Source organism: Seriola aureovittata, chromosome 11 (genome assembly GCF_021018895.1).
Source record: "Seriola aureovittata isolate HTS-2021-v1 ecotype China chromosome 11, ASM2101889v1, whole genome shotgun sequence".
Classification (NCBI taxonomy): Eukaryota; Metazoa; Chordata; class Actinopteri; order Carangiformes; family Carangidae; genus Seriola; species Seriola aureovittata.
In genome coordinates, this window is record NC_079374.1 from 24,480,210 (window position 1) to 24,493,503 (window position 13,294).

The window sequence follows — 13,294 nt, forward strand, 5'->3', positions numbered from 1 at the left end:
TTACGTGAGAATAGCTTCGGGTTGAAAGCGCTTCCGGTTGATATTTTCAAAAATAAAAGTAGCACTTCTTCCGGTGATTTCACAGAAAAAGAAGCACAGGTTAACATTATTATTTTTAACATAATGGATTAAACATTAAAGGAACTGGTGGTGAAAACTATTTATCAAGGGATTTTAAAATGGTGCCCAGGCATTTTAGTAGAGGTAGGCCTGCTGTCGTGGAATAACATCGATATTGGTCCAGTGTAATTAAAATGAAAAACTATTAAGTGTTATTTGATTATACATGTTATCCACAGATTAACCCACAATTAAAATTGCGCATGTGCAAACTTACTATGCCACTTTATAGTAAGGAATTATTTTTTAAAAGAATATACATACACTCACAGGTGACAATTGCCTTTCACACAAAGTGTTTAAGACCACAAGAACCAATGCTTGAAAAGTTACCACCAAACTGACTACACAATCAATTGTATGTAAGTGGAGCTCTGCATAACAGACACCAGTGGTACACTATGGTTTCAGTAGTTATTTAGTCACTTTCACAACTCCTTCCTTTTTTTTTTTTTAATACTACACATTTTGCTTTTGTTACAAACGTACACACTTCCATATCTTGGGGATATCCAGTAGGAGTCTGGCACTTTTAAATTTTTAAACCTTGAGATTTTCTTCAACATTTAACATACTGCATACACACTGCTGACAACTGGTCACACCTTTCAACACCAAACAGTTATTCTTGATCTAACATAGGGGCATAGTGTGAAAAAGGGAATTGAAAGGAATTGAAACAGATAGAAAACCAGTGTTTTGTTTATTTATTTGCCAACTCATCATGACATGAAGGCATATGGAATGCTTTCATACACAAATTTTCCTTTTATTTATTTCCTCAAAATATGTTTTCTACAAATACAAAAAGTAAGATTTTTCTAGACAAGAAATCCTGAAAAAAAAACTGAGGACTGTTTACAGAGGACAGAAATGTTCATTTATTTTGAGTGCATGTTTCTTGAGCAGTTATTCCACATCCTCGCTGCCACTTCCACCCTCAGGTCCGGTGATGTCAGCTTCAGCATCTTTTTCCGGCTCCTGGGGGTCTGAAGGTCCAGGCTGAGACACCTCCATTGGTTCCTCAGCTGGTTCTGGTTGAGGTGATGGTGTTTCACTTGCTCTTGCCAACTCCACCTGAGCAGAAGCAAAAATGAGCTCAGACGGTATCTACAGGAGTCAGCAAAATGTTTTCGTTCAAGTTTTAATCAAATTTAAAATCAATTTAAAAAACCTTCTGAGGCACAGAGATGTTATATGTATAAATATCTATATATATATATATATATATTTACACACACAAAGGCTTAGTCCTAACTGCAGTGTTCTGGGTTACAGTCTGACCTGTGGCCCTTTGCTGCAAGTCATCCCCTCTCTCTCCCTGACTTTCCTCTCTCTCTCTCACTGTGGCTATAAGATTAAAGACAAACTAGAATAACCGCTTCATGGTTGTATGCCTCCTCCAATCTGACCTTGACCTTTGAACTTTAGCCACCAAAATGTAATCAATTTGTCCTTGGGTCTAGATGAACATCTTTACCAAATTTGAAGTAGTTCCATCAAGAGGGATAGACGGACAACCCAAAAACAATATGCCTCTGGCTCTGACTGTTGCCGGCACGGAGGAATAAAAATAAAGCCCAAGTTTTCATACTCCAACAGACTTCTGTGACCAGTGGATACCTGGCTCTGATGGTCCATTCTAGTCGAAAAGATTATATATGCTGCACTAACAAGCTCATGTTTTTAGAGGTTTAATTGCCACTAGGCCACGTCTATAGGTTCAGTGGGTCAGTTGTATGATTCCAAGTAACTTCATTTTACCTGGGAGACAGTGTTGTCACTTTCCTCCTGTATCACTGGATCCAACTGTTCTTGCTCCATTGGTTCTTCATCATCTTTCGTGACGGCTGGGTCGTGCTGAACTGGCATCTCTGGTTCTGTCAGTGTCACAGTGGGAGCCTCCTCTGAAACGGACCCATCTGGAGCAGTGATTGGTTCAACCTGTATGATAAAATAGAGGTGGACAGATGGTTCAAGACTGGTAAGTTGACAGCTGTTGCTAACGTATATAGCAATAGAAAAACGAACAAATAGCTCCTTTAAAGAAACTCAATACATTTGTCACTGAAGGACATATAACATTTATGTCACAGGAAAGTGCGTACAGCATCTGGATCCATTACCTCTTTTTCCACAACAGGCTGTGCAGGTTTCGGCTGTTGTTTTTTATTCGCCTCTAGCACCGTCATGATGGAGGCAGGTATGTGAGCTTGCTGTTACATAGAAAAACAGAGGCAGTTGGTAAATAAGTAAATCCCAAGGGAAACAGAATTTTGGATTGTGAGTAAGGGTCAGTAGAACTTGTCACCTGATGAGGGGTGAAGGAGTGGACATGCTGTAGGAGAGGCTCCCTCATCTCTGGGCAGCGTTCGAACACGCTTGTCAGTTGGGCGGGGGGCAGCTGTAGGAGCACACTGTACGACTGAGGCTTTGTCCTCTGGCAGCACTTTACAAATCCCTCCCACACCTTAGGATACTTCCACACCTGCAGAGAAGCATAACAACCAGTGTTATACAGCAGAAAAGGTGATTACTGAGTTTTTCTGTTTGAGGAGAGATTACGAAAAGAACAAAAAGTCATGGACATCAATGCAGAAACTCAGATTAATTGGCTGGAGTTTGGTGCTGACCTGCTTCACAATGAGACGGGACAGGATGTTCATGACGAAGCCGCCCAGTCGGGGGTACATGGTGAGGGACTGGATAACGGTACGCATGAGCAGCATGGGGAGGGGGCTGTGCTCCATCAGCTGCTGCATCACCACTGCCAAAACCTCTGACGTGTAGACGTTCTTCTCCCCAAAGCACAGGTTGGTAGCTGCAGTAAAGACACACAGCATATTGTTCATGAACTGGTGCATACAGTATTCAACAGAGACAGATCAATGAAGCGCTGATCATAGCGTAAAGGTCGTCTGTGCTCGGCCGAGAATAATTTTATTTACCTGATTATATTACACGCCCAATTCCATTTTTACAGATTATGACAATGGTCCATTTGAAGCCAACTTATTATTTTTCACCTGCACTGAACAGTGGAGCTAGACTGGCTTGTCTGTCTATGTCCGCATGTAGTAACAGCGTTGGCATGAAATGATCTTTAGTATTTCCATACACTTCTTTAAGCCAGCAGTGTTATTCAGCATCCTGCTTGAAATCAGAATGCAAATTTGGTGATGAGAGCATCACTCATCACACAAAGCGTATTCCAAGGTCCCCTTGGTGGTTGTTGCTGTAGCGAAACTCTAGCTACATAGGACCAGACTTTTAATGTGACCACGCTGAAGCATCAACTGACCAACACTGATAAAGCTGCTCAAACAAACGATAAACAGCTTGAGCACTGAACACAGACCTTTTATGATGGACTTCATATCACATTTGGTGGAGTCTATGTTGTGCAAGGCAATGAGCAGGTCTCCTGGGGTCAGAGGGGACACAGATGAACTTCCCTCACCTGAAAGACAACAGTCAGAATACATCAGCATCCTTCACCTGAGTGAATCTTCCACAGAAGCAGAGGTAACATAAGATATCTGAAAATAAGGAAATAATAAATGCGAGGAGAGGAGTTTACTTTGATAGAATTATAATTGACATCCACCAGTGAAAAACGTAAATGACTCTTACTGTGCTGAGTTCCCAAGAGACGGTTGAACACCTCCTTTACTACAATCGGGTTGAGTTTGATCAGCTTGGGCAGCGCCTGGATGACTTCATTCTTCATGAGAGAGAGAGAGAGAGAAAAAAAAAAAAAGGAAAATAAATTCCACGAGGAATCATTATGATTAAGTGGGAGTAAGAAGACAGCTGAGAGACATATTACAGAAGTCTAACTTGTTCTAAATCACTCTCCAACAAATTGCACATACCTTTCCTACAGTACTAAGATGAGAGAACATTACCTTTTCTAGGCCGTTAATGACAGGGATTAGGAAACGAACATCTGGGACTCGTTTGTGGTAAAGGTCTCGCACTCTCTCCACCAGCTCTGGAGACGGAGGCACTGAACGGAGGAAAGAAAGACTGTCATTTTTTCTTTTCACATCAACACCTCTCTCTTGACTTCCTCTGCTGTGCATCAGGATCACGTGTTTTCATGTGAATTCATTCAAAAGTGCAACATTGTTGTGTATCTGATTTTTTTTTTACCTTTATCTGTCAGAATGTGCAGGCAGCGAGTGACTAAAGTCTCTGCTCCTTTAGGACAGTTTTCAACCAGAAGCAGCAGCTCAGGAGAGTTCATCCCCATCCCGCGGATCTACAGAAACAATAAGAGAATGTGTCAATACTATTCAACATGAACACAGCTCAAGAGATGTGTTTTTTAATTTAACATGATTTTTTTTTTTTTTTTTTTTTTTTTTACATGTTAGTTACTTCCTCTGGAGGATGACTTCATTCAACCTTTTCATGAACAAGGGAAACAGCAGTGTTTACACTACAGGTCAGGACATGACACGACAGGTTTGAGTCAGGTCTGTCTTTACATAACTTTATTTTGTTTTCTTTAATCTGAAGTTGCACTGTGCACTGTTTGCTCTAATTTATCTTCTCTGGCAAACCAGTTAAAAATGCACATAGAGATAGATAAACATATAGTCCAGACTTTGCCCTCACTTTATTTTGTCATGCTAGACTTTCCTGGAAAACATAAGAGCTGGCCGTAGACGAACACACCCCTCTGCTCATTACCACACAACCATGTGTTTTGGGGTTAATTTTCTGCCTTTGCTTCTTATCTTAACATTATTCAGTGTCAGCTGAGTGTAAACATCACCAGGGTTTCTGTCAGTGTATTTCAAGTCCGGCGGCCTGCCCGGCCTAAGTTGACCCCCCCCCCACTGGGCCAAAGCATTGGGGAATTTGGGGCAGCTCAGTTGGAAACCTAGATGTAATGCTGGAAAGCTCACCAGCAACATCTGTTGCATAAAACAGCTGGCGAGCACCTCGTCCTCAGTGACGGCGTTAGAACAAGAACAGCCTGTCAGAAAGTGTTTGGTCTGAACTCAAACATCGTTTCTGTTTTTTCCTTGATAAGTTGTTCGTGTTCACAAACACTGATGAACTGACTTGCCTGTCTCAAACCAGACTGTCAATTAATTTCAATCTGAGCTCAATACAAGGAAGAAGAAAATGAGAGCGATTAACACAGTGAGAGGTGACTTACAGGCTGCTCTATTGCTCGGAGCACACTGCGCTTGATGTCAGCGATGGCCTCAGTGTAGACAGAAGCAAGCTCGTGGACCAGCCGGTGGTTGAGAGGAAGCAGGGACAGGTAGAGGAACAGACACTGTCTTACTGTCTCTTCCGTCCAGGGGGCGGCCACCTCTGTCTCAACAAACACAAACACTGTGAGGTTACAGGACTGAGAACAGGGAAGATGCTTGTTCATTTGGCCGGGAGGAAAAATTCAGGCCGAAAAAGTGAATGAAAAGTGTGTAAATAATTGTAACACATAATAATCTAACCACATCTTCATTCAAGTTGTTTAGTGTGTTACAGGTGTTACACAGTTACTTTAGGAATTATATTATATTTTAAATAGAAGAAAACCAACAACAACAAAAAAAAACACATCTTCATACTGAGATTATCCACAACTATCTCACACCTGTGTCTTTGTCGGCTCCAAAGAGCAGAGATGGAGGGTTGGGATGGACCAGAAGTTGCATGTAGTTCAGGGCAAACTTCTCTATGTAGTCTCTGAGCTGGTCTTTCTCATACATGCGCTTCAGAAAAGCCAAGGCAGTGGTCCGCACCTGAAAATACAACACGTCATGTTGAAAAATATGACAACTACACAAACTGTGAAAACGTGAGCTGCACATTATACAGAATATGGACAAGAAATATTTTCACCTTTTCTTTTTCATGTGAGCTGAGATCCAGAAGTACATGCAGATACTGAAACTGCCTCGATGGCCGTTTGACAATGAGCTCCTTCAGGGTCGTCATGCCCAAATACACCCGGGACTGAAACCAAGGTTACAGCAGACAGCTGAGTGGACATGTCAGGCGCTAACACTGTACAAGAAACTGTGTCTTTCACCTGCCATTTACCTCGTCCTCACAGTAACGCCTTATTACTTCCAAAGCTGATTCTGTTATAATGGGAGCCTCCAGTACCAGTTTGGTGAAAAGTCTAAAAGTAAAACAAATGTGACTCAGTGTAGGCTCATAATAAACAAGTGTTTTACCATTTCCGGTCATTACAGAAGACAAAACCAGTAAACCATGACTACCCTTATGTTTAAATAAGAGCTCAAGAAAATAATGCAAACATAGGGGAATGATGATTATACTTCCTCACCCGTCCCTCTGCTCTGGTTTCTCCTGCAGGCCTGACAGCAGCGTGAAGAGACAGTGGTCGTAGCTGTCCAGCAGCCCGGAGGGCAGCTGGCTGAGGTAAGTGTTGTACTCTTGGTAGAGGAGAGAAAATGCCAGGTCACTCCTCGTCCTGATGTCATCTAGGATAAATTCCAGCACGTCTTCTTTCATCATCCCTTCAAACTGCGTCACAAGCCTGGAGAGGAGCTTCACTCTGACCTGCAGCACAGATTTAGTCAGATTAACTTATAAAACAGGCGCTTGTTTTGCCTCAAGTGCTTCTCAAACTTTATATGACGATGAAAAACTGAGCATGGGTTGAGTGCTTACATGGGACATGCCACTTTGGGCGATCGCCTTCTCTGAATGCAGGATGCGTTTGACTGCTCTGGAGGTTAACGTCTCAATCTGTGTGTCTGATAAAGGCTGGACAACATCTGACAACCGGAACACTTTTTTCCTCCCACTTGCCCCCGTCAACCTGTAAAAGGACATAGTCATGTAGGGTAAAAACTGTGACTTATACAAAGGTGCAGCCTGTAATACCTCTGCCAGGACTCACTTGGTTTGTGCAGTAGGAAGGATGGGTTCAGGAAGCCTCTTGACTGCGGTGGGAGCCTCAGCGGTTGGAGCCTTCTCTGCGTAACCTCCCACCACAGAGATCGCCTGGCCCACCATCACAGCTGGAACTTTGCGCTTGATGAGCAGGTCTTTAGCTCCAGAGTCATCGTCATTACCTTCCTCTTTGCCTGCATCGTCCTCTCTGGCTTTGCACTGCTCAAGTCCTAATGTGTGTGTGGTGGACATGATTATTGAAAGTAAACAAATGCATATTTGTTGATATTTTGGCCAACATTCCTTTTTCACACAATTCTCTATATGTTTGGCAAGATTCCTTCAAATTTGGTTTTCAGTTGTGACACAGATGGTGTTTGTAATGAGGCAGGATCTTTTACACTTTTCACAAAGCTGATGGTCATTTTGAATCATAAAATTAACTTGCAATCATAAATAATAATAATAATGATTCAAAAAACATTTTTAAACTCCCAGTAATTAAACTTTCAGTTCAGTTTCTGTAGTATACACTCTTATAGATATAACTGCAATAAACTAATGGGAAAGTGTCACTGGCATTTTGGATTATTTTCTGACATTTTGTAAAGAAATTGAAAAACCATCAGATCAACTAATAATTCAAATAATTGTTAGTTGCAGCCCTAATCGGTTTGGAAATATACCAGTGTAGCTTGAATTTCCTGTCTGAAATTTAAAAACTATATATGTAAATAAACAAAAAAAAAAACAAAAAAACACAACCACACTCAATGCACTAAATTCTTGGCCCTTTCATGGTGCTTGTCTTTGTTACCAACCTGGACCAATCCCAGCTGCAGTCATCTGCGTGGCCATCAGCCTGGCCAGATGTTTGATTTGGGCATCAGTGCCTGCTGACTCCACAGGTGTGTATGTGGCCTGGAAGGATGCTGGCATGACGTCAGGTAGATACACCATGCTGATGAGCACCTAAACAATGACACAGAGACATGTAAGCTGAACCGTCACACGGTCGGGCTTTAAGTGAGAGAAACAAACAGGACAACAGGCCACCGCTGCTCACCAGGTTGGCTACATTCTCGGGGTTGAGCAGTGGGTGCAGGAACTCAGCTGTGAGGTCAATGGCAGACTGTGCAACTGGAACAACAGCTGGGTTAGGGGTCGTGAGAGGGGCGGGCTCCTCCTTGTCTTCATCATCTTCCATCAGGGCTGGCTCTGAACAAATGTCATAAAAACCGCTCAAACAGAATCATCCTGATACATATACACACGTGTAGCAAACACAATCTAATCACCACGATTACAACGTCTTTGACTCTGTGATCACTACTCACCCATCTTGACCTTTTTTCCCTCTGTGTATTGTTCGTGGCGAGGGCGTTTGCGCTGCTCACGCAGTGCAGGTGTAGAGCGGGTTATTTCACTCTGGGGCATCCCCAGGTCCAGCAGCAGGGTGCTGATTTGACCCTGGAACTCCACGCTGCAGGGATGCTTGAGGACGGCCACCAGGTGCAGCTTCAGATTCTTTCGCACGCTGCTGACCTGAGACTTGGCCAGAGTGGGCGGCAGGTTTGCTAAAAAGGTTAAGACATATATATTACTTTGTAGGTGAAATTATGTGTTGAGCACAATTATTTGAACTATTAAAAGATACGGACAAAAGAAATCTGAATTTATTTATTCATTTATTTTTAAATCAACATTAGACTGACACAAACAGTTTGAATGGTGATTTGTGATTTACACGACAGCGGCTCAGAAGCACTTACCATGCAGCGTCTCATACGCCTGAACCACCTCTGACATGAACATTGGCCTCTGACGAGCAATAGTGGCCAGTGAGCCCAGTGCTGTGGTGAGGTTGATGCTGGAAATGGCTGGGTGGACCATGAACTTCAGCAGCTTCTCAAGTGCAGACTTTCCCTCCTCACACAACACATCTGTTGAGAAATGACGATGATGTTAGGACAAAGATGAGCTTTAGTGGACTGGATGAAAACACAATAATTTTCCTTGTGAAAGGATTTTAATATCTGTACCATATCGAATGTACGAGTGGTCTTTGGGAACTTTATCCAGGCTGATGTCGCCCTCCTGTCGTTTGGGGATGTCAGAGTCTGATGTCCGCGGGGACAGAGTGATGATCAGTGATTCTGTGAACTTGATGGCATGAGTGCGCACACCATCATTTTCAGAATCCAGCAAAGCCAGAACATCCCCTTTCATCTGTGTTACCAAATCCCAGCATGCCTCCTGCATCTCTGATACTGTTTTGCCACGAACCAACCACTGTCATGAAAGAGACAGAAGAGTAAAGGGTGTGAAAAGACAACAGATAGAGGTAATACTAACTAGATTTTGTTGCATATTCCTATAAAGAAACAGACATCAGATGTACAGTATTTCCTCTGAGTTACTGTATTAACCTGCAGGGTAACTTTGTACAGCTGGGTGAGTGTGAGGATGGCTTTCTTCACCACATTCACACTTTCATCCTTCAACAACATGTTCAGGTTAGCGATCAGTCTGAGGAGGAGCTCATTGTCTCGTTTACTGGAAAAGACATAAACCAGTAAAAGATTGGGAAAGCTGCAACAATTTCTTTCATGAACATGAAATTTACAAACATGAGATCAGTAAACTTATCTAATAACTCACCATGCTTCCTCTATGAAGCCAATCACAAACTTTCTCACTTCGATAGACTTGTCAGTCTGAAAGGCAATCATCTCCTACAGGATGAAAAGACCAGTGGCAGAATGATGAATCAAAGGTTGAATTTACCAGATTGATATAGATCAACTACACTGTGCATTTTAAATTGAATATGGTGGATGCTTTACCAGTATATTACATGACCAATAAGCCACATCAAGGTAAGAAAGCTCCACAGAGCTTGACTTACATCCAAGAAATTGTCAAGAAGAGAGGGATCCTTGTTGATGATAAGCTCCTGGACCTGAAAATGAAAAGAAATCACAGATTCAGGGTTGTCCTATATAGACTTCCTCCTTTGTATGGTTGTTATGTGGATAATATCCCAGCACACACTGGGGCATAGAGCAGGGATGCACCCAGGACAGATTGAAATACATTGCAAGGTAAAATATTCAAGTGAATGTTGGAAAACATATACTCTGCCTGGCCAAAAAAAACGTCGCCACCTGGATTTAACTAAGCAAATAGGTACGAGCCTCCTATTGGATAATTACTGCATGGGCGACTATCTTTCAGCTGGCAACAAGTTATTTAACCCCAACTGGTGCAATGAGTTGCTTCTCATTTCTTAAACAACCATGTCGAAAGACACATCCCGTGGTCGTGGAAAAGATGTTAAGTCTGTTTGAGAAGGGTCAAATCATTGGCATGCATCAAGCAGAGAAAACATCTAAGGAGATTGCAGAAACCACAAAAATTGGATTAAGAACTGTCCAACGCATTATTAAAAACTGGAAGGATAGTGGGGACCCATCGTCTTTGAGGAAGAAATGTGGCCGGAAAAAAATCCTGAATGATCGTGACCGGCGATCACTTAAACGTTTGGTGAAATCAAATTGAAGAAAAACAACAGTAGAACTCAGGGCTATGTTTAATAGTGAAAGTAAGAGCATTTCCACACGCACAATGTGAAGGGAACTCAAGGGATTGGGACTGAACAGCTGTGTAGCCTTAAGAAAACCACTAATCAATGAGGCTAACCGGAAAAAAGGCTTCAATTTGCTAGGGAGCATAAAGATTGGACTCTGGAGCAATGGAAGAAGGTCATGTGGTCTGATAAGTCCAGATTTACCCTGTTCCAGAGTGATGGGCGCATCAGGGTAAGAAGAGAGGCAGATGAAGTGATGCACCCATCATGCCTAGTGCCTACTGTACAAGCCTGTGGGGGCAGTGCTATGATCTGGGGTTGCTGCAGTTGGTCAGGTCTAGGTTCAGCAACAGTATGTGCTCAAAGAATGAGGTCAGCTGACTACCTGAATATACTGCATGACCAGGTTATTCCATCAATGGATTTTTTCTTCCCTGATGGCACGGGCATATTCCAAGATGACAATGCCAGGATTCATCGGGCTCAAATTGTGAAAGAGTGGTTCAGGGAGCATGACACATCATTTTCACACATGGATTGGCCACCACAGAGTCCAGACCTTAACCCCATTGAGAATCTTTGGGATGTGCTGGAGAAGGCTTTGCACAGCGGTCAGACTCTACCATCGTCAATGCAAGATCTTGCTGAAAAATGAATGCAACACTGGATGGAACTAAATCTTGTGACATTGCAGAAGCTTATCGAAACAATGCCCCAGCGAATGCGTGCCGTAATCAAAGCTAAAGGCGGTCCAACGAAATATTAGAGTGTGTCTTTTTTTTTTGGTGGCCACTTTTTTTTTGGCCAGGCAGTGTATATTCAAACGTATATTTTAGGGAAATACATTAATTTCATGCAGATGTTTAGGCTTTAGGAGCATGATCATGAAAATGCTTCTTATTAATACTTCTGATTGAAAGAGATCAGAAAACAAACCTGTTTGAGCACAGTTAGCTTTTCATCTGTGGGTATCAGAGCAGCCTGATTCAGGAGTTCCACCACCTGAAAGGGAAAAGAAAACCTCATGAACCTCTATTTATATGGACATATAATTTATTGTCATAACATTAAAAGAAAGGCCTGGTGTCATCTAACCCAAATCAAAAGGATTATATTATTGTTTATGTATAAAGTGTAATAGCTGGGGTTAATTGTACAGTCTACTGGCCTTTAGTGAGGAAAGTGAGTTTTTGTAGCTAAATGGCTCAGGGCATCAGCTAACTGAAGCAGACTACTAAATCTGAGTGTAACACAATAACATGCCTGTGTGATCCTGACAAAGCTCCTATATCGCAATATATTGTTGACTGACTCATTACTGTCATATCAGTATTTGGGGTATTGCTATAGGTGCTTCTATACAATATTTAATTACAGCTTGTGGTGGATGAAATAGTTTCACAGGAAACAAACAACAACTGGCTAAGAACAAGTTGCAGGGATTATACACCGCAGCACAGCATTAGAGACGTAAACAGAATAACGTTACCTTCTCACTGGTGGTCATATCGATGACATGGGAGGTTTCCCCCTCCTCTGAAGAAAGCTCCATGATGATGCTCTGCTTCTCTCACTTTGTAGATAACATGGTCTGCAAAACTGCGACTAAACTGTGAACATATAATCGCTAATGTTATTAATACTGTAACCCGCCAGATTGATCACGAGTTTGATAGCAAGCGTGAGGTTTGAGTTGTCGTGCTGCTGATCATAACATTATACTAACCGACTTCACAGTAAAATGCATTAGTTATAAAACGTTGATAACAAGTTTTTAACGCTAAGTTTCTCAATAACCAACACTTTGGTGACAGCTAACAAGCTGGCGCACTAGCACCATGCTAACCGCAATGCTAACCCCGAGCTGTTTTGACATTATACTAACAGATTTGTCTCGGCTACTTACAGCTAAAGATGCTCGATACTTCGTTGCACCTGCAGCAAATAACTTACTTATAACAAACGTAGTAATGTAGCTGTGTAAACGTAGTCAAAAAATACTACGTTTACTCTGTTCGCCCATAAAGGAGGCAGCCATGTTTAATTGAGAAAAAAAGTGGTGCTGTTCTTCTTCTACGGTTGATATAAGCACAGCACCGAGGAGACTGCTTCCTGCTGGACACATCGAGCACCTGCCTGCGGTTTCAGAAACAGTGTACAGTATATTGTGTAGAAATATTTTTTATTGAAAAAAAATATATTGTAACAAAGGAGTAATACGTCAACTGTTTTCTTGTTTGTTTGTCTCATCCAATGTCTCATGATAGGCAGCGCAAACAGTGACACAAAACTTTAAAGGTAGCCAGTTTAAACACAAAACTCAACCCTGTTTATTCAGAAATGTTTCAAAAATATTTTTCCAATTGTAAAAACCGTAGGCTATACTATAGTCTTTTGTTACACCCAAGGAATGTAACAGCCTCTGATTCCAAAAGGTTCTTTACAGGGGTTTTTCTTTCAGGTCTTTTCATATAGGCCTATTTCAATTATATTTTCAGGTCATCTATTTTTGATTACGTGAATTGAAAATAGGCAGACAAATATTGTATTAACAATAAAAGTTGGTTTCATTAAATTGTGAAAAGATTAAAACGAATATTTACTATTACTGTGATTTTTGTGATGTGTGGAAAAAATATTTTACTTATTTTATGTCAGTTATGGCAATTACCTGAATATACAGCACAAGGATCAGAG

At 41.7% G+C, this 13,294-nt stretch overlaps 1 protein-coding gene across 2 annotated transcripts; it reads right to left on the bottom strand.

The window, feature by feature from the left end:
• Window positions 1–806: 806 nt before the first annotated feature.
• Window positions 807–12,642, bottom strand: sympk (symplekin). 2 transcript variants are annotated; one of them, XM_056390072.1, is made up of 27 exons: window positions 12,551–12,642; window positions 12,087–12,207; window positions 11,534–11,599; window positions 9,917–9,970; window positions 9,670–9,743; window positions 9,438–9,564; window positions 9,051–9,300; window positions 8,781–8,951; window positions 8,346–8,585; window positions 8,075–8,226; window positions 7,830–7,980; window positions 7,016–7,238; window positions 6,784–6,934; window positions 6,437–6,672; window positions 6,187–6,268; window positions 5,986–6,099; window positions 5,738–5,885; window positions 5,294–5,454; window positions 4,276–4,384; window positions 4,029–4,129; window positions 3,754–3,844; window positions 3,479–3,580; window positions 2,754–2,941; window positions 2,432–2,608; window positions 2,247–2,336; window positions 1,885–2,064; window positions 807–1,197 (listed from the first exon to the last, which is right to left on the bottom strand). In XM_056390072.1, the coding sequence occupies exons 2-27, from the start codon at window positions 12,147–12,149 to the stop codon at window positions 1,030–1,032; spliced, it is 3,669 nt and encodes a 1,222-aa protein (XP_056246047.1). In that variant the 5' UTR covers window positions 12,150–12,207; window positions 12,551–12,642; the 3' UTR covers window positions 807–1,029. The 2 variants fall into 2 exon arrangements, with proteins under 2 accessions (XP_056246047.1, XP_056246046.1); XM_056390071.1 differs by having other exon boundaries at window positions 12,504–12,634.
• Window positions 12,643–13,294: the final 652 nt, after the last annotated feature.

Bases quoted from the DNA above. Each gene is read 5' to 3' on its own strand.
- sympk (XM_056390072.1), bottom strand. From the start codon at position 12,149: ATGGAGCTTTCTTCAGAGGAGGGGGAAACCTCCCATGTCATCGATATG. The intron at 6,673-6,783 runs GTAAGCACTCAA...TCTGTGCTGCAG, and splicing joins CCCAAAGTGGCATGTCCCAT to GTCAGAGTGAAGCTCCTCTC. The intron at 6,100-6,186 runs GTAAATGGCAGG...CCTTGGTTTCAG, and splicing joins GGCGTTACTGTGAGGACGAG to TCCCGGGTGTATTTGGGCAT.